General features: G+C 34.5%; 2 protein-coding genes across 2 annotated transcripts in view; one reads left to right on the plus strand and one right to left on the minus strand.

Moving 5' to 3' along the window:
• LOC110445414 (deleted in malignant brain tumors 1 protein-like) overlaps window positions 1-13,575 on the plus strand; it is a 23,176-nt gene extending 9,601 nt beyond the window's left edge. Inside the window, exons 7-15 of the mRNA XM_021490028.1 lie at window positions 2,198-2,336; window positions 3,668-3,861; window positions 5,065-5,088; window positions 5,251-5,292; window positions 6,079-6,278; window positions 8,197-8,429; window positions 9,397-9,579; window positions 10,478-10,731; window positions 12,611-13,575. Coding sequence (XP_021345703.1) covers window positions 2,198-2,336; window positions 3,668-3,861; window positions 5,065-5,088; window positions 5,251-5,292; window positions 6,079-6,278; window positions 8,197-8,429; window positions 9,397-9,579; window positions 10,478-10,731; window positions 12,611-12,798 — 1,457 coding nt within the window. The 3' untranslated portion in view covers window positions 12,799-13,575. The remainder of the gene's footprint in view (window positions 1-2,197; window positions 2,337-3,667; window positions 3,862-5,064; window positions 5,089-5,250; window positions 5,293-6,078; window positions 6,279-8,196; window positions 8,430-9,396; window positions 9,580-10,477; window positions 10,732-12,610) is intronic.
• Window positions 13,576-15,724: 2,149 nt separating this feature from the next.
• The window catches only part of LOC110445415 (carboxypeptidase B-like), a 7,296-nt gene continuing 3,353 nt past the window's right edge, over window positions 15,725-19,667 (minus strand). Inside the window, exons 7-9 of the mRNA XM_021490029.1 lie at window positions 17,699-17,901; window positions 16,414-16,498; window positions 15,725-15,937 (exon numbers count right to left, since the gene is read on the minus strand). Coding sequence (XP_021345704.1) covers window positions 15,744-15,937; window positions 16,414-16,498; window positions 17,699-17,901 — 482 coding nt within the window. The 3' untranslated portion in view covers window positions 15,725-15,743. The remainder of the gene's footprint in view (window positions 15,938-16,413; window positions 16,499-17,698; window positions 17,902-19,667) is intronic.

The following is a 19,667-nucleotide window of genomic DNA, read 5'->3' on the forward strand; positions in this document are numbered from 1 at the left end:
CAAATATGGTTGGACCAGTTGCAATGTAGGGATACTTTGTATTATGGAATCATGTGCAGCGCCAATAACTGGGGAGTAAACGACTGTTCACACGACGAAGACGTGTTTATTGAATGTCAATTTGCAGACCATTACGGTAGGTGTTTACCCGGTATTTGTTATCATCCAATTTCTCATAATCCTCTTTGGCAGCACATATTTTCCTTGACGGTCTGTATTATCATTTGTCATCTCCTTTTGTAGGTGTTAAACCCGTTAAACTTTTGTTTTATAGGTGGTCTTTAATGTTATAGGTTACCTCTTTTGAAGTTGTTTGTCATATATATATATGGTCTATATTAGCAAAGGTTATATCCCTTTATTTGTTATCAAGCAATGTTTCATATTCCTTTTTGTCGGTAGGGCGAGGGTACCCAAAATGGAACGGTACCCAAAATGGAAAACCTTTGACATATATGATGCAGCATTTTTTATTTGAATCACTTTAATGAGCTCTATAAATAGACTCACGCTGTTGATACCCAAGAAATACATAAAATGAAATCTACAGGCATGTTTTGTTTCATGTCAGAAAAAAATTTGGATTGTCAAAACTTTATAGGAAATTTAATTATTTTTTCTTGAAAAAGTGTTCCATTTTGGGGACCCTCACCCTACGTACGTTTCTGGGTGTTGTGATTGTTGTCTGTATTATCATATGGTATATCTCTTTATCTTTCTGTATGTAATGCCATGGTATCTAAATGTGTAATCTCCCTTTATTAGTGTTGTCACCCTCTATAATTCTGTATGTATTTTCATGGCATTCTACATGTGCTATCTCCGTGTGTTCGTGTTGTCTCTCTATATATATTTCTGTTTGTATTCCCATGGTATGTTAAATGTGTTATCTCCCTTGGTCAGTGTTTATTCTCTTAATAATTCTGTATGTACTTCCATGGTAGTTAACATGTGTTATCTTCCTTTGTCGGTGTTATTTCTCTATATATTTCTGTTATTTATGCAACTCCATTTTTGATTCAAAATTAGTTAAGAGCAATGTGACCCCTAGAACCACCGAAGAGGCTTGCAAGGACGAAACAGGTGTATGATGCACTGTAATTCCTTTTTCTAGCATTCTGTGTTACCAAATTATATAGTTTAAATAACATTCATGTTACATACAGTTATGTTTGAATATATGTATTCAAAGATATTTCACAATCTGTCCAAAGTTTCAAAATACAACGCCTTATGACAATATCACGAAAATTGAGTCAAAGGTCACACAGCTATTGTTGTGTTTTAGATAAACGATTATTAAAGCTGTTATTATGTTTAACATGACGTGCTCTTCATCATGCACGTTGCCCTTTTCTTTAATAATATTATCATTTTCTTTATTTTTTGTTGTTGTTTCGTATCCCTTTTCAGAGATGACAACGGTCGCCTACGATTCGTCTCCGGGGGGAGCAATTACAATTGGTAAGTAATTTCATGGATTTAATTAAAGTCGACGTGTGTATTGTAAATCTCGGCGAAGTAGGTATCTATAGAACTGGTTGAAGTATATTACAGAAATGCTTCGTGTTGATTTTCAATCTACAGCTTATCAACTTTAAACATATTGTGAAAGAAGGTTCAACCCAATCGCAATTAACCAGCGGAATTCGCTTACACTTTCACATAATGGTTATGCAACTATGATGGTGTAATATTATGAAAATCTAAGCATTCCGACAGACCGCGGATGAGTTTTCGTTAGTTTAAATTGTATGGATTCAAGTGAGTATTAACAAGCTAAAAGCAAACAGGACACAGAGATACATGCAAAAAAGTGGGAAAAGTGAACAAAATAAACGCAATGGCTTTATAATTTAATTACTTTACATGTCAAAACTTATAGAAATAAATTTTAAAAAATATATCAAAATTGATAGTTTATTGCATTTTTCATTTATAAAATTAATTACTTACTATCAACCATGTACACTTTAGACATCATTCTACAGCCCGCTAGCACATGGTATATTTACATGTCAGGTACATGTGTAACCAGAGTCTAAAAAATGCCCAGCATACAGTATGTGAAGAATACACAACTAAACAACAAATTGTTGTTCAGAAAATGATAATCACCATGATCATGGATCATAGTTATTCATAACATGATTTTGGTGTTGAGTTTTTTTTTTCCATTTTTTTGTTTTTCAACCAGACAAAGGAACCTCTTTTCGACTGGATGGAAATCGGCTTGAGGTACACCACAACGGCAGATGGGGCACCGTTTGTGATGACGGCTTTACTCCGGAGACAACTCGTATCATTTGTAAAAGCATTTACGGAGAGTGGCCGTCGTATGTATACACATCCTTAGGTCTAAAGATACGAGATTTCATTTATTAATAGGTTCTTAGCAACACACTGTTTATGTGAAATGAGTCCGTGGAGGGTACCCCGTCGTCTTTAAACCTTTTTTCTTTAAAAACGCTACTAGTCCTGAACGGCTCAAAAGATGTTGATTATATTTTGTTTGGAGCATCCCTGGGCATAGGGGCTTAAACTTTGTATAAAAGGACGGTATGGTTCTTACAACCAAACAAATAACCAACCAACCCTGGCCCTCCCCCTCGCCCCCACCCACCCCGAAATAGGGAAATTAAAGGTCAATCTTTAACTCATTCTTCTTCCGTAACAGTTTATGTACGCGTATGTTAACAAAATTTAGTTTAGAGCATCCCTTGGGCGTAGGGGACTTTGTATAGGATGTGTGATGCCATGCTGACAGGGGCGGGAGCAAATAGGAGCATAAGTTTTATTGTTTGTTGGAAATGGTAAAGATCCAAACCCTATAACCATACATACCGGTACTCGATATAATGCTATCAGAGTTTGCCCTTGGGTTTGTTCCCATCTGCGAGGTGGGTTTTGATAGGGGATTAAGGTCATAACTTGGAGACAGTTACGGTTTCCACCCTCTAACCAAATACACAATTGCATGAAGAGGTGAGACATTTACGCTGGCTCTGAGGTCTGCCTCACCTTTGTACTTTCTCCTCGAGTTATATCATGAAATATTTGATATATTCATCTTTTAACTTTATATACAAATGTCAGGCATAAGGGGCCAAGACAGTCTGGATCACCCTATAGGCATGAAAGCAAATGCTAATTAAGGAGAGAAATTTATACAAACTTGCTACAAGGTTATATCCTAGGTTGGGCCTCATCCAACAGGACTTACTAACTGGCTCATAACATGGGAACAGTTGATAATTCATCCCATAAGAATATACAAAATCGCTGGGCATGAAGTGTACACTCATATCATTGGTGCCTTGACTACCTAAAGAAATTCAGTTCTTGATGAGCTTATATTTCTTGTAATCCGTTGATAAACAGATATGGCATTCAGCAGGTCTTAAATTGAACATAATGAGAGGCCCATTAATCAGTTTTTGTGTTAAAGCTTCAATGGCGAGCAATGCCCGTAATGGTCACAACTTGTTAAACAATCATAAAACAATTGATAATATCGGGAATGTTATACGACAACAATAAAACAAAAAACCTTTACCTTTACATTTTTTACCGATTGTTTTAGTCTTATTGCAAGATAACTCGCATGGTATACCACTAACTGAGTGCAGTGGTATGTTAATTGATCTAACGATTGACCTTATTACAGCTACCAAAGGTTTTATAACCAACAATCCAGCGGACAAAGCACTATCTCGCCTCCATACCAAATATGGTTGGACCAGTTGCAATGTAGGGATACTTTGTATTATGGAATCACGTGCAGCGCCAATCACTGGGGGGATAACGACTGTTCTCACCATGAAGACGTGTTTATTGAATGTCAATTTTCAAACCATTACGGTAGGTGTTCTTAAACCTTTAATTGTTTTTATGCAATGTCTCATAATCCTCTTTTGCAGCACATAATTTCCTGGATTATATTCTATCATATGTTATCCCCTTTTGTAGGTGTTGAACCCGTTAAACATTTTATTTTGTATAGGTGGTCTAAGTTATAGGTTACCTTCTTTGAAGTTGTTTGTCATTTATATATGTGGTCTGTATTAACATAGGTTATCTCCCTTTTTATGAGATGTACTAGTTTCTTTTTATTCCTCGTCTGTCTATAATTATACTTGATTATCTCCCTTTGAATGTGTTTATAATTTTTGTTTGCACATGCTTTTTCTTTGTATTCTTTTGGGTTATGTCACGTTCTCTTTTTCCATGTATCCTTGGCGATATCATATAAAATGATTAACATGAGTTATCTCCCTTTGTGTTTTAAATCCTCTCCTTTTATATGTGTTATCTCCCTTTGTATCTACGTGAATTGCCTATGTACATGGCGTTGTTATGAATTGTGTTGTCTTCGGTTTGAGAGTAACTTTCAACTATTATGCTATCGTTTGTAAATGATGTGACATATTGTACGTTTTTGCGCTTTTTTAATGTTACACTCTCCCTTTGTGTTACAAGTCTTGTTGTAGGTATACCTCTGCGTGAATTCTCATCTATCATTAGTAGTAGTATTCCCCATAGTACTTTTATATTCTCCTCTGCGTTAAGTTACTTCCAGTTTTTACTAGTTCTTAACCTTTTTATATGATATGATATTTATATACAATGGCACCCCTTTTTGCTTTTATTAGGTTTTATTTTTTTTCCTTCTTTCGCAGATGTTGATCATAAAGATTTGAGGATATTATTCTCGTTATATATACAAATATTGCTCCCCTTTTTAGATATCAGTATTGTTTTTGTAGATATTATCTTTTGATGTTGTTATTTTCCCAATTTGCATACATTGTACTAGCATATGTATTATTCCTGTTGTAGATACTCTTCACCCTATTTCTTAACCTTGTGTCTTTTGTCTAATTTGACGTTGCGTTTGTCAATTTATCGTTGTTATCATTTTCTATTTACTTAGCTTTTACAGAATTGTTTCATTCTTGTTATCATTTCATTCCTCTAAACATTTACTAGTGTTCATACATTCTCTTCTGTTTTCGTACGTGCCATTCTTTTACTGACCAGCATTTCTTTCACTTTATTTACCAGAATATACCACCGAGTATAATACAGGTACGTAATTGAAATTATCCTATGATGTCTTCGCTTATATTTGTTAAGAAAAGTTCAGTTTCTAAAGTCATACTCATATACTTAAATTCCTTTTGTCTGGAGAGCTTAACATGCATGAACATTTATAAATGTATCTCAAATATTGTTTAATGTCATTCTCAGCAACAGCTGCTATGAATTCTGCGGCACCGCACTACTCCTCGGGTAAGTTTCAAACCAGAACATTCAGAATAGATTCGTGAATGAATGGCTTTTCTGTTTCTTTAGGAGAACTATGATTAACTTTGTGTTGTACTAGGGGTAACGTACTTGGTTGATTTTATGGAGAAATGTAAAAGACTAATTGTTATATAAGGAGTATCCTGATTGGTTTATTGTTATATAAGGAGTATCCTGATTGGTTTATTGTTATAAGAGGGACATTTTGACAAGCTCAAATTTTGATGAAAGGAGTATCCTGATTGGCTTACTATAAAAGCGGTAAATAGTTAAACAGACGTTAGATAAGTGCTTTTATTACGGTAACTTAACCTCTTGCAAATATGATACGTTCGTACATATCATAGGTTATTAATCATTCATACAATATAGGGTTTTGTCCACGTTTTCATCGTGGTATCTTAGTGTTTTGTTATCCGAGGGATTTAGTCGCGGTAAATTATAATGACACTAGGGCTTCCTGTCCAATACGAAAGTGTCAAATTTACGTCAATAACCATGAACTAAAAAACCCAAATATTCATTAATCCTGTAACAATTTTGGTATTGATGTTCCTGAATGTCTGTTTGGGTTATGCATCCTGTATTTCTTAAGATTATTTCACGTTATACGAAGCGGCAGGAGAAGCGTCAAAACGATAATGATCCCATTCAGCTCATGATCTGACGATTTGCATGCGCAAAATTGATAGAGAGAGTTACAGATTTTTTTTTTACATATTCACCTAACGTTTAAACATTTGAGAATTGTTTGCAAAACATTTGTTTCAGATATGTACGTCAGTTCCATAACAGTCGGGTGTGATCCTGGGGCTTGGAATATCATGATATATCTGCCCGATCTTTACAAACGTCATAGTGACTTTGATCCATCCGATATTTATCTTGGTCGGCCTGGTTGCCAGGGTTACCGATACGGTAACTACCTGAGAATTGATCAACAGTACAGCAACTGTGACACATACCACTTTGTAAGTATGATAGCAACGAAAACCTAATCAAATTAAGTCATTCTTCAACCTTTGTCAAGATTTATCATAGAAAGCTACTTACCTAAAATAGCCCCACACATTTTGGTTATTTAGAAGAAGCCTTGTGACCATTAAAGTAGGTCAATTGTGGAGAAAGTTTTAAAAAATAACATGTAGTTTTGTAGTTTGGTCCCCCCACTTAATACCTTATATCTCGGAATGATTTCCAAGCTCACCTTAATTTCGTGTCCCATCACGACGGCATTACCCCAAGGTATGTATAAGTAAACAAAAACAAAAAACGAAAAACATTATCAATGGTAGCCTTTAGAAGGCCCGACTTGGCACACATCTTTCAGATAAATTCCTAATTTGAATAATATTGATTCTTTCCTCTTTCTTACCAAATATTATTACTTCTATCGTGTGCATGTTTGAAATATCGATCATTTTACAAAATTCAGACAGATTATCAAGAAACTATTGTATTTAGATTTGAAAATGGGACATTGTTCCTACCTGGACTCCTTGGCTAGATGTATATAATAAGCGTGGGTAGATATACGGAATATGGTTTATATTAAAAGTGGGTAGATATAGGGAATAGGGTTTTTATTAAACGTTGGTAGATATACGGAAAAGGGTTTATATTAAACGTTGGTAGATATACGGAATATGGTTTATATTAAAAGTTGGTAGATATACGGAAAAGGGTTTATATTGAACGTGGGTACATAACGGTGTAGGGTTTATATTAAACGTGAGTAGATATACGGAATAGGGTTTATTTTAAACGTGGGTAGATATACGGAATAGGGTTTATATTAAGCGGACGATATATTTGTTTGTGTTCGGATGCAGACGCGACTTTTTCATTAATATGGTTTATCATCGGCTTTCTAATGGTACGTTAAATACTTCAAGATTCAAGATTCAAGATTCAAGAAGCTTTATTTAACGTCGCATATACATGTAACATAATAACATTAGCACTGTAGTGCTATTCTTGCGACAAAACATATATAAAATTGAACAAGGATCACAGTACTTATGAATAACTATAAAATCAGGACAACAATTCAAATTAGATATGCTAAAATTATATAGTAGAGCATATGATATCACACTTGTATGTCGCACAAGTTAAGACACTATATACTAGTGTAATGTACATATATGCTAATGTAGAAAAGTGTAAAAATTTACAGGATATACACTAATATAGTGTGAATTAAAAAGAGACAATGAAGTCATAAATAGAAACAAGAGCTATAATTATGATATTGTAAAAAGTAATGATCTTTTAAATAATGGAGCTCAAATCTAAAATAAATATCAATTATATAATAAGTATATTACTGAAGTACATTAAATTAAATAACACAAGCAGCAGTGAAATTAAATTAAATAGTTGTTATATAAAACATGTAGGTAGATTCCAAAGGGGGACAACTCACACTATATGGTGTGTGCAGATAGCACATGAGCAGACATTTTTGTTCTAATAATGTTACACCAAAAGTAAAAGTTCCGGTAGTTAATGGGTTAGGTGAACTGGTCAGTATGTTACGACGGGATTCGATGTTATAAGTGGCTATGTGACATATTCTATTGAAATATGGCGGGACGGATCAGGGTCTACTTGTAAAAAGAAGGGAAGGCAGTGAAAGTGGGGTGATTTTTCAGGGTCTACTTGTAAAATGAACGGGTTATGGGGAAATAGGTGGTGATATTATAGGGTCTTCTTCCAAAAAAGGGGGCGTGGGGGAAAAGAAAGAGGATATCAAATAGTGTCTTCAGTAATAATAAATATATATCACGAGTGCGCAGCAACTACACGACAAAATATAGTCCTCTCTGGAAACATTTAAGATCGCATCTATATGACCGACTTATAACTAAGAGACGTATATTTCAGATGACCACCAACACAGTAGAATATACCAACACACTTGTGTATGCGTACAGAGACGCCAACTACAAGTTCATCATCAGAGACTACCGCTTCAGGATTGACGTGCACTGTGACATGGCCACGCATGAGACAGTATCACAACACTTCATACAGACGCACAATCAGGTGCGCATGCGCAGTAGTAACCCTCAGATTTCCAATACCGGCCATTACAACATCCGTATGGCATTCTACAGGTAAGAATGACAGACAAAATTCAAACATTAAGGCTGTATTGTTTCTTACACATAAAGCTCTGATTTGTATACGCCCGTCAAACTTTACAGAAGAATTATGGTATTGGGTCGTCCGTCCCTCCGTCCGGCGTATATATATACTTTTGTTTGTCCGGCAATCTCCTCCTACATTTTATGACGGATGTCTTTGAAACTTAGTAGGCTAAATAATAATGATATGTTGTTGTGTTTTCTTGAAAAGAATTTTGATTCAACTATTTTTGCAAAGGTAATTGCCGTTTGATTTTATTTCAGTATTTGATGTTTGTCCGGCAATCTTCTCCTACATTTTTCAACGGATCTCTTTGAAACTCTGTATACATAATAATCATGATATGAGGCTGTGTCTCCCTGAAACAAAATTTGATTCGACGATTTTTGCAAAAGTTATTGACCTTTGTTCATTTCAGTATTTGATTATTTTTTTCCCCGGAGATGTTCTCCTACATTTTTTATAGCATGTCAGCTAACCACTCTTAGAATGATGCAGATCTTATTTCAATGTAAGAAATTAAATAACACTATATGGCATTTGACGGGCATATATTGTTCCGCCCCGCGGTACTCTTGTTGAAGTTATCTCCGTTACACGATGTCCAATAATCTGGATTCTGTGCTATATGCCCGATGACACAAAACATAAAAAAAACGAATGAAGGACTAGTAGTTATCACCTGATTATACAGCTTCTTCAAATTCCACAAAATTGTTTTTATTAATGTATTATTTAATGGATATGTTTATTGTATTGATTTAAAAAATTGTTTATCTACAAATATGTACTGTGAAGCGCTTTAGTGGCTTATTCTAGATAGATAGGACGCTATATCAAACGTTGTATATTTATTTATCTATTAACTGCTTCTCATCAAAATCTTTATATCTGCTGTTACAAATACTGAATTCTATGTATATAATTTGCTGACAGGGACTCGGGCTATCAACAGCAGATTTACGGTAATCCTCTGACGGTCCACATCAGGGAGGACATCTACGTCAGCGTGACCACGCCCCTCTCAGACTATGACGTCAAGATGAGCGTCGAGACCTGTTACACGCTCCCCTCCCCGGGCGCCGGGGACAAGCTCAAACTGTACCTGATCAAAAACGGGTAGGTAATTTTGGTTCATTATATCAATAGTCAATTGTTAGTTATCAGTTCATCGGCGATCTGATCGGCTGAACGAATTTTTTCTCATCTCTACGTACGCAAGATGTCATACTTAAGTAAGTTACTTTGCACGCTTTCTGTGATTTCACAATAAAACAATCAAATGACGTCATCGTTATGCAGTCTGCTTTTGTTACTGAAATCTGATGTGAAGTTTTTTAAACACTTAATATTTAAATACACAATAAGATAATCATATTTCCCGTTTTTTCACAAGTAGGTACTTTGTTAATGAGTACGTCATCCAGCCAATCCACTGAATTTATTAATGTTTTTGCTATACCAACGTCGATTTCTACGAAAATCGCGGTTAAAATACTTCATTTCTTAAGAATCCACATACCATTAGCAAAATCATTGAGCTGGAATTTTACTTACAGACATGAAAGATTAAAAAAACACTTTCGAGAAATTTATAAAGTAATAAAGATGGAATAAACAACAAAACAAATCAAAAACATTGTTCTGAGTGTATAAGAAATGGATTCGAACCCTGGACCTTCGTTCACAAAACAGTCGCTTCAATCAACTGGGCTACCTGATATGCGTCAGGGGCTTTATCGATCCTCACTTCCGTTATACCTCGATCGAGTGTTAGGTGGGGTTACTCTATACCCGACATACTACAGGGAAAGTTTGTAGCTGTTTGCATTCATTTGGAAGGGGGTGTTTAATGTGGAACTCTCTTTAAAGGGAGCTTAACGCTTTAAAGTGAAATAGATTCCAATATATTTTTTTATTATTGGAAATAACAATATCTGAAATAACAATATATTTAAAATGTAAACATGTACGAATCCAAAATGCTGACTTTCTTTCAAATGCTTCCCTTTAATAGATGTACCAGTGACGTCAGCGCCCATATCATATACCGGTCCTCTCACGAGACTAGGTTCGTCTTCCGCGACTTTGAGTACTCCGTCGATCAGGATAATCTGTACTTGTTCTGCACGGCTAAATTTTGTAACGTAACTGACTATTCGTCCGCCTGTGACCAATCATGTCACAGGATCAAAAGAGAGACGGTCCAATCAGCGTCCGAGGCTCATGTTAAACGAGCGGAGACCTCCGATGTTCTCAGGTTGTCTAAAGGTAAGTATTTCAACTAGGCTTTGTCTGTTTTATTTACATAAATGACATCGAAAATTTTATTCAAAACGAAAATAAGTTAAATCCTTTATCATAAAATCATAAAATTACGATATAGTACGTTGTTGGATCTAACAGAACGACATCAATACTACATGTGTATATATGTACTATACATGTGTATTAATAGAATCTATCGCGAGTGGTTGTGTAAGATAGAGAAATCTCAACCCGAGGACTAAGAGTTTTTTGTCCAGAACGAGGCTTGCTGAGTTCTGGACAAAAAATCTTAGTCCGAGTGTTGAGATTTCTCTATCTTACACAACCAGTAGCGATTGATTATTTTTCTCTCATATCTAACAGTATTTTAATGTGAAATAAAGGTAAACATGTACCCAAAACACATACAGGCAATTTGTTGATGTATTGATGACGTGACGTCATTGTATTGTTGAAGTGACGTCATGCCATTGTTATGAATAGGGGAATCCCCCCCCCTTCTCAACCCTAGGGCGGAGACAGATAAATCTAGCATCGGCAAAACGGCAGATAAATCTGTCAGGTGTGGGAGAAATATGTATAATACATGTGTATATATGTATCATACTTGTGTATATATGTATGATACATGTGTGTATATATGTAGAATACATGTGTATATATGTATTATACATGTGTATATATGTATAATACATGTGTATATATGTATTATACATTTGTATATATGTATAATATATGTGTATATATGTATTATACATGTGTATATATGTATAATATATGTGTATATATGTATAATATATGTGTATATATGTAGAATATATGTGTATATATGTATAATACATGTGTATAAATGTATAATAATGTGTATATATGTATAATACATGTGTATATATGTATGACACATGTGTATATATGTATGACACATGTGTATATATGTATAAAACATGTGTATATATGTATGATACATGTGTATATATGTATGATACATGTGTATATATGTATGATATATGTGTATATATGTATAATACATGTGTATGTATGTATGATACATGTGTATATATGTATGATACATGTGTATATATGTATGATATATGTGTATATATGTATAATACATGTGTATGTATGTATGATACATGTGTATATATGTATGATACATGTGTATATATGTATGATATATGTGTATATATGTATAATACATGTGTATGTATGTATGATACATGTGTATATATGTATGATACATGTGTATATATGTATGATATATGTGTATATATGTATAATACATGTGTATGTATGTATGATACATGTGTATATATGTATGATACATGTGTATATATGTATGATATATGTGTATATATGTATAATACATGTGTATGTATGTATGATACATGTGTATATATGTATGATACATGTGTATATATGTATGATATATGTGTATATATGTATAATACATGTGTATGTATGTATGATACATGTGTATGTATGTATGATACATGTGTATATATGTATGATACATGTGCATATATGCATTGAAACCAGATTTTTTGTTTGCGTTATCTGAACATGACCCTGGTGTTGACCGCATTGTAATTCAAAAGGAAATGGCAGTAAGAAGCTTATTAGAATCATACTGCCCTAATTGTTATGAATAATATGACATTTCTTGTCGAATTTTAACAATTAATTTTGTTTAAAGCATATATCAGATGTTAGACTCCGATATGTTGAAAATATCTTAAGATGCTCCCGGTACTGGACAAGAAGTCAATTGGAACACAAACGGCACTTTTTTTAGAGGAAAGAAGTATCAGTTACCTCCCTTTGTTGTACATCTATAACTTTCATCAGGTTTTATATGACCTGACGGTGTTTTTTTTTTTTTCAGGGCGCTCGAGACGTGACGTAAGAAACCTAGAGGACACGGAAACATCTGGTCATGCGCAGTACATAAGTGTAGATGACCATCTATTTATAGCAGTAATTGTAAGCGCGGTAGGCATTTCAATGATCGCTATTTTTGTAGCTATTCGACGTTACCGGAAACCGAGGTCAAAACCCATCGACACCATCTAAGTTCTCAAACCGGAACCGGATGTTGATTAAACAATATTACCCACGAATTGTTTACCAAAGGCGATGACTTCCATTAGGGACATCACAAAATGTGTTTTGATGGAAGAAATCCTAAAACTATATATATATATATGTATAAACATTTGACTTCGATTTTGATTCAAACGTATATCGACAAATATAAATTCACATACGGATAAGGCAAAAGTTGACAGTAGTACCCTATCCAGACAAGCTTGCCTTAATACGTCGTTTACGGGATGCCAGTTTCTGAAACTTAAGTCACGTGATTTGGTGATCACGTAGTACATAAAGGTGTATACTTCCGGTATAAAGGCAAACCTAGTAAGCTAATTTCATCGAAGTGTAAGATTGGTAATTTTGTCGAAAATGGCTGAAATATCTACAGACTAGTGCCCTATCGTCTGATACGCAGTATTTTTGTTTCAAATGCTGTCAGGTTATCGCTGTTTACCGGAAGTGTGTATGTCCCCCATCACGTGAAACGCATATCTAAAACCCGGTGGAATCCGGTGAGAAAAAAGTATCTCGAAAACGATCTATTATATACATCAATTCACCAAAATAATTAAAGTGGTTTTTTGCTAATTTCGAATTCATAGACATTAAATTATAACATTATACCTTATGAAAGCTATACATATCTATAAATAGTATGTCAATCAAACCACAGAAATAGTATTTAAATTTGTCTTTGAAATTGATAAAAATTGTATAATTAATGATTTTTGAATTAATATATTTGTACATTGATAAGACTTATTTTTCTTTTATATTCGTATATGATGAAATTTATTTTGAACTTACACATTCTTATGAGTATAATAAATATGTTTAATCGGAGATAGGGGAAAGATTAATTCAATTCCTACCAACGCATCAATTAATGATAATGTGTTTACTGCGAGCCTAGCCCTGTCTTCCCGTTCATGGTTGTCACACTATGACTCACGGGAGATAACTGTGTGTTGAACCCAAACCTCTAGTTTGGTTTATTGTTAAGGTTGTATGTTACCTAACACATTGTTACTGTGTTTTTTAACGATCCGTGTACTACTACCCAAAATGAAGAAAACTATTTTCCGACTTTAGTTTCGATGAATTATTTCTGAAAAGAAAATTTACCTCGCGGGACTTTTATGAAATAATAATAAAATGAAAATGAAAAAATGAATTCAACAGCACTGTTATGAATGTGACAATAATGAACTGGGGTAGACCGGAGTCGACCCCTGGATGTCTACTGTTGTACTATCCCCCTTACCGCCTGAGCTACTTGGTCAACGGAAATATCCTTATCCTAATGTGCAACTTTTATCGAAAACAAAATTAAGGGGCGGTAACTGCACATACGAAAAGGTACATCACACTGGATCAGGGATCCTTAATAACTAAGATGATATGCTACTTAACACATGTAATAGATGATTTGTAATTAACACTTTGTGCTTCCTGACAATATATACATGTAATTGGTGTTATCTCCATTCCTTTATGTTCTCTTAAGATACTTGTCTAAATAAGTGTATACGTATATTAAGGTACTTGTCTAAATAAGTGTATCGTATATTAAGGTACTTGTCTAAATAAGTATATACATATATTAAGGTACTTGTCTAAATAAGTATATACGTATATTAAGGTACTTGTCTAAATAAGTATATACGTATATTAAGGTACTTTTCTAAATAAGTATATACGTATATTAAGGTACTTGTCTAAATAAGTGTATACGTATATTAAGGTACTTGTCTAAATAAGTGTATTCGTATATCAAGGTACTTGTCTAAATAAGTATATACGTATATTAAGGTACTTGTCTAAATATGTGTATACGTATATTAAGGTACTTGTCTAAATAAGTATATACGTATATTAAGGTACTTGTCTAAATAAGTACATTTTGTATATACGTATATTAAGGTACTTGTCTAAATAAGTATATACGTATATTACGGTACTTGTCTAAATAAGTATATACGTATATTAAGGTACTTTTCTAAATAAGTATATACGTATATTAAGGTACTTGTCTAAATAAGTGTATACGTATATTAAGGTACTTGTCTAAATAAGTGTATTCGTATATCAAGGTACTTGTCTAAATAAGTATATACGTATATTAAGGTACTTGTCAAAATAAGTATATACGTATATTAAGAAACTTGAACCAAGATGTATAACGTTCATAAATGTCATATTTTCAAAATACTTTTTTCAGTTCACAGAAGGTTAACTGTTTTATGTGTACATTGTTGCCAGGATAAAAATGGTTACAAAATTAAAATTCCTGTGAACTAAACTTCCAGGAATGAGGCAAAGTGACAACATAACAAACGGACAAAAAGATAGAAAGATGTTGTTTTAAATAGTTTTTATTACATGGAATAAGCTTTACAAGGTTAAGTGTTGCAACTGTCCTATAAAGAATCAAATTATTATTTGATATATTATATCCGAAATCATTACTACAGTGGAGCTAACTATACACGTGAACTAAAATCTGTAGTTCAATTCAATGTACGTTTTACTGGTAAATCTTGCAAGCAGTTCAGCGTCGAAACATGCGTTGTAAAACGCAACAGTTTCAGTTAAAATTATTCTAATTCAGTCATTCGTTTACATAATTAAAAGACTGAAAAAATACAAGCTCTACGTTACGAAGATAACCGATTGTTGTGTTAACACATAGGCCAGTTTTCTTTTAATTTCAAAATGATTGGTTAATTTGTATGATTATTTCATTAAAAAAAATCAAATAATAAAATTGGATTGGAACGATTGGTTTTTCGTTGTTATTAGAGTACTCCTTGTTATAGATTTATACATCGCTCCTACACGCTTTTATCATTAATCAAATGCTGAGCTGAGCGACGCTTGTAGTCTACCAGGGTGGCCCCTGTCATTATAAACAGGTTGCCTGGTTACAGCTGCACCTCCTTAGCGATGGTAACTAGGGACGCCCAGACCTCTTCCCCACTGGGAACTATCTGGTCCTCGCCTACAATAAACCCGGACTGGTTCCACGCCGCCTCGGCAGGACGAAGTTCGTAAGTGTACGAGTACTTCACACCGGCCTTCAACTTGGCCCAGTCATAAGTCCCGCCAGAGGCCGCGTCTAAAACACGTGAACCGGAAATTATATATGACAATCTCTCGTGACATGCATCTCATTTAAAAAAGCATTTCAAAATAACAAACATGTAAACGTCTGTTGTTAACTTCCCTATACTTATAGAAGACGTACTGTATTACGCTTATGTTGCGGTGAGTTTCTATTTTGAATATGATTGCATTCATAAAGCAAACTCCAAAGTCAACGTCGCCATTTAATTCCGGACAAACTTGCTACAGTTTGACTGCGAAGAATGAAGAACTGTACAGTATATGACAGGTACACATTGATACATATATCTCTTAGATTGTTGTGAGAAAGAAACAACGAAAATAATCGAGTTTGAAGGGAGACAACTCTCGAAGTCAAACTGGCATTTTGATATCAATTTCGCTTTACACAAACTATTGTTGAGAACGATCATTTTGAAATATACAGTTAGAATTATCGTCCTTTTGACTCGATTTCGGCCTACTTACACAGGATATCGGGTGGTGTTCCAACTCTAAAAGTATTTCCGTGGACCTCCCTCAAGGCAGACATGCTGGCATCCGCAATTCGCAACTGCAACCGGAAATTCAAATACATTTCTCGTTGGCTTTGAATTACTTGATATAGACAACATTAAGAATGATCCACATAATTGTATAACAATCCGAGAATTACCTTTAAGTAAGTTATTTATAATACATCAAATAGGCAAAATATGGAGACTATAATGTTATGCCGCAACTGAAATTGTTTCCGTATGATAATGTGTGCCGAAGGCGGTAACTTGGCTGTTATTTTCGGATACTTGTCAAATGGATCTCTGGATTACACGAATTCATTATTGAAGAAACTCGCGGTTATATGGAATCTGAGTTACAAAAACTTCGTATAAGACCAACTCCTGATTGTAACTCCGGTTTATAGGAATCAGGACCAACTCCTGATTATAACTCCGGTTTATAGGAATCAGGAACAACTCCTGATTGTAACTCCGGTTAATAGGAATCAGGAACAACTCCTGAATATAACTCCGGTTTATAGGAATCAGGAACAACTCCTGATTATAACTCCGGTTTATAGGAATCAGGAACAACTCCTGATTATAACTCCGGTTTATAGGAATCAGGAACAACTCCTGATTATAACTCCGGTTTATAGGAATCAGGAACAACTCCTGATTATAACTCCGGTTTATAGGAATCAGGAACAACTCCTGATTATTACTCCGGTTTATAGGAATCAGGACCAACTCCTGATTGTAACTCCGGTTTATAGGAATCAGGACCAACTCTTGATTGTAACTCCGGTTTATAGGAATCAGGACCAACTCCTGATTATAACTACGGTTTATAGGAATCAGGACCAACTCCTGATTGTAACACCGGTTTATAGGAATCAGGACCAACTCCTGATTATAACTCCGGTTTATAGGAATCAGGAACAACTTGTTATGTTTTCATTGCGTGTGGCAATACTCTTATATACCCTTATAATAATGATGTTCTTTATGAGAGAAAGTCATCATAGGGATCCTTCCACTGCTATTTTCAGTGTACAATTATCATGGTGCGTTACGCGAACCATTCAGTTTGTCAGCGACACATGTGGCACTTGTACCTGTATGTCTGCCACATCTATGCAGTTTATTGCTTAAATAGGAACGTGTTATATGTGGCTTGAGGTTTGTCGAAAATATGTATAGAAGGATTTATTTCCTAGGATCTCCTGATAAAATAGCTGTATGTTCTATGGAGTACATCCATTACTACTTACCATCTCCGGGTAGTCGGAAGGTTTGGAGGAGGTGTAGCCATACGGTGTTAGCATGAGTTGAGAATAAGCGTGGAACGACAGGAAAACAACGGCTCGATCACGTACACTCCATATAGACTTCCGGATGTTATCAGTTTCCGGTTCCGAGAAAGCTTGAGTACCCGGATATGTGTCTGCGCATGGGTCCCTGCTTGTTCCAGCTCCTGTTGACAATAATAAAAAGAAATAGATAAAAATAAGAATTCCGTCCATTCGACCTTCAACTTATTTAAATGTATTTTCTTGATTTCTTTTTTAACTAAATTGACACACGTCTGACGAAGTAGTACAATGTACCACTCTTCCAACCATAAAATATAGAAGAAAAAATATCAATAAATATAATCATATGAATACTATATTTAACTTTTACACTTAAGCAATATAAGAATGTATGTATTCCACACATTTACCTATCTTCCAAACCCACCCTACAAAATCTATTTATAGATATGTTATGCATACATAGTTAACAAAAATCCACGTGACCATAGCATAAAGAGCGCCAAGATGGAGTATATACATATATTTATCATATGAATATCGTGTGATGTAGTGTCATAAAGCCATCACATAAATTATGTTTATGTAACGTGTGTAATAACACTCCGAAAATGAAGTCCCAATCGAATAGGCACTAATAATGTGACGTCACGTCATTAAAAACTGGACGCAATTTTCATCGTTTCAGAGGCGGCCAAGTGCAGACTATTCGTTTTATATCACAATTATACAGTTGACTTTGTATAATATGATAAAAAGAATCTGTCATTCGTTTTTCTTCATATTAGATTGATGATGCTCGTTTTGGATTTTTCAGATTGGCTCGCCAGAGGCTCGCAAACATGAAATATCCAAAACTATATATATGGAAAAATACGTCCCTCCGAGCTCCATCAAAACTTGTGCTTTCTTTTAAGATTAGGATCTTCTGCTGTACGTTCTTGCTAGTACATGTTCCCCATAAGGCTGTGAACTAAGCGGTATAATTCTAATAAGATATACACTGAACTTGCTGAACACTAGAAAAGAGCAGTTGGTAGTAATACTTGTTGTTACGTCATAACAAAACGTGTATACGAGTGTACTTCGTATTTTCAAGTCTGTAGTGATGAAAATACACGAACGTTATTTTCTAGGTCTTGAAAATGTAGAGCATTGAACAAACAGTAGGTCTCAATTAAATGTGAAGACGGAAGCTATAAAAATAATATAAACGATATACTTAAGGAACAAGTTAAGTTTTTTAGTAATCTTTTTACTACTGAAGGAATAGATGTTGATGAAGCAAATAATCTACTACAGAATGTAGAGGCAACTGTTGCGAATGAGGTAAGAACTGACTTTGAGATATTGCCTAGTGAAAATAAAAATGTATTTGTCCATTGGAAATTTGAAAGCCAATCGATCACGCAAGAACACAATTATACACACCGTCAGTAAAAAAACCATGTTTTGTTTTTGTTTGATTCAAGATTTTAGATGATGTTGATCTGATTGCTAATCGAAGCGACCGTGATTTGTGTAGGTTAGCATTTTGTATCCTTGTAGAATTTCCGCAAGCAATTGTGTGTCTTGCTGTTTTGTCAAGAACTAGTGAATTAATAGACTAAATCAGTTAAACCCGGACAAAATTGTTATCTCAGTCGAGATGACGAACATGTTGGACAGTGCTTGTGACATATGAATACTACAAGCGCCAGTAAGGCACAGCTAAACACAAGCACATATGAACTAAACACTTAAACAAAAACCGGAACACCAGGTAGCATAATAATAAACATAACAAAGGACCCGGTACCAGATACGTGAATCCGGAATACACTAGTATTGGCGAAGGGTTAAACATGCATATTATAAAATACGCTAATGAGAGTCGGTACTAAATGCTGACGTCCCTCTCTGTTTTTTTTTTTTTTTTTTTTTTTTT

Source organism: Mizuhopecten yessoensis, unplaced genomic scaffold, assembly GCF_002113885.1.
Source record: "Mizuhopecten yessoensis strain PY_sf001 unplaced genomic scaffold, ASM211388v2 scaffold2275, whole genome shotgun sequence".
Lineage (NCBI taxonomy): Eukaryota > Metazoa > Mollusca > Bivalvia > Pectinida > Pectinidae > Mizuhopecten > Mizuhopecten yessoensis.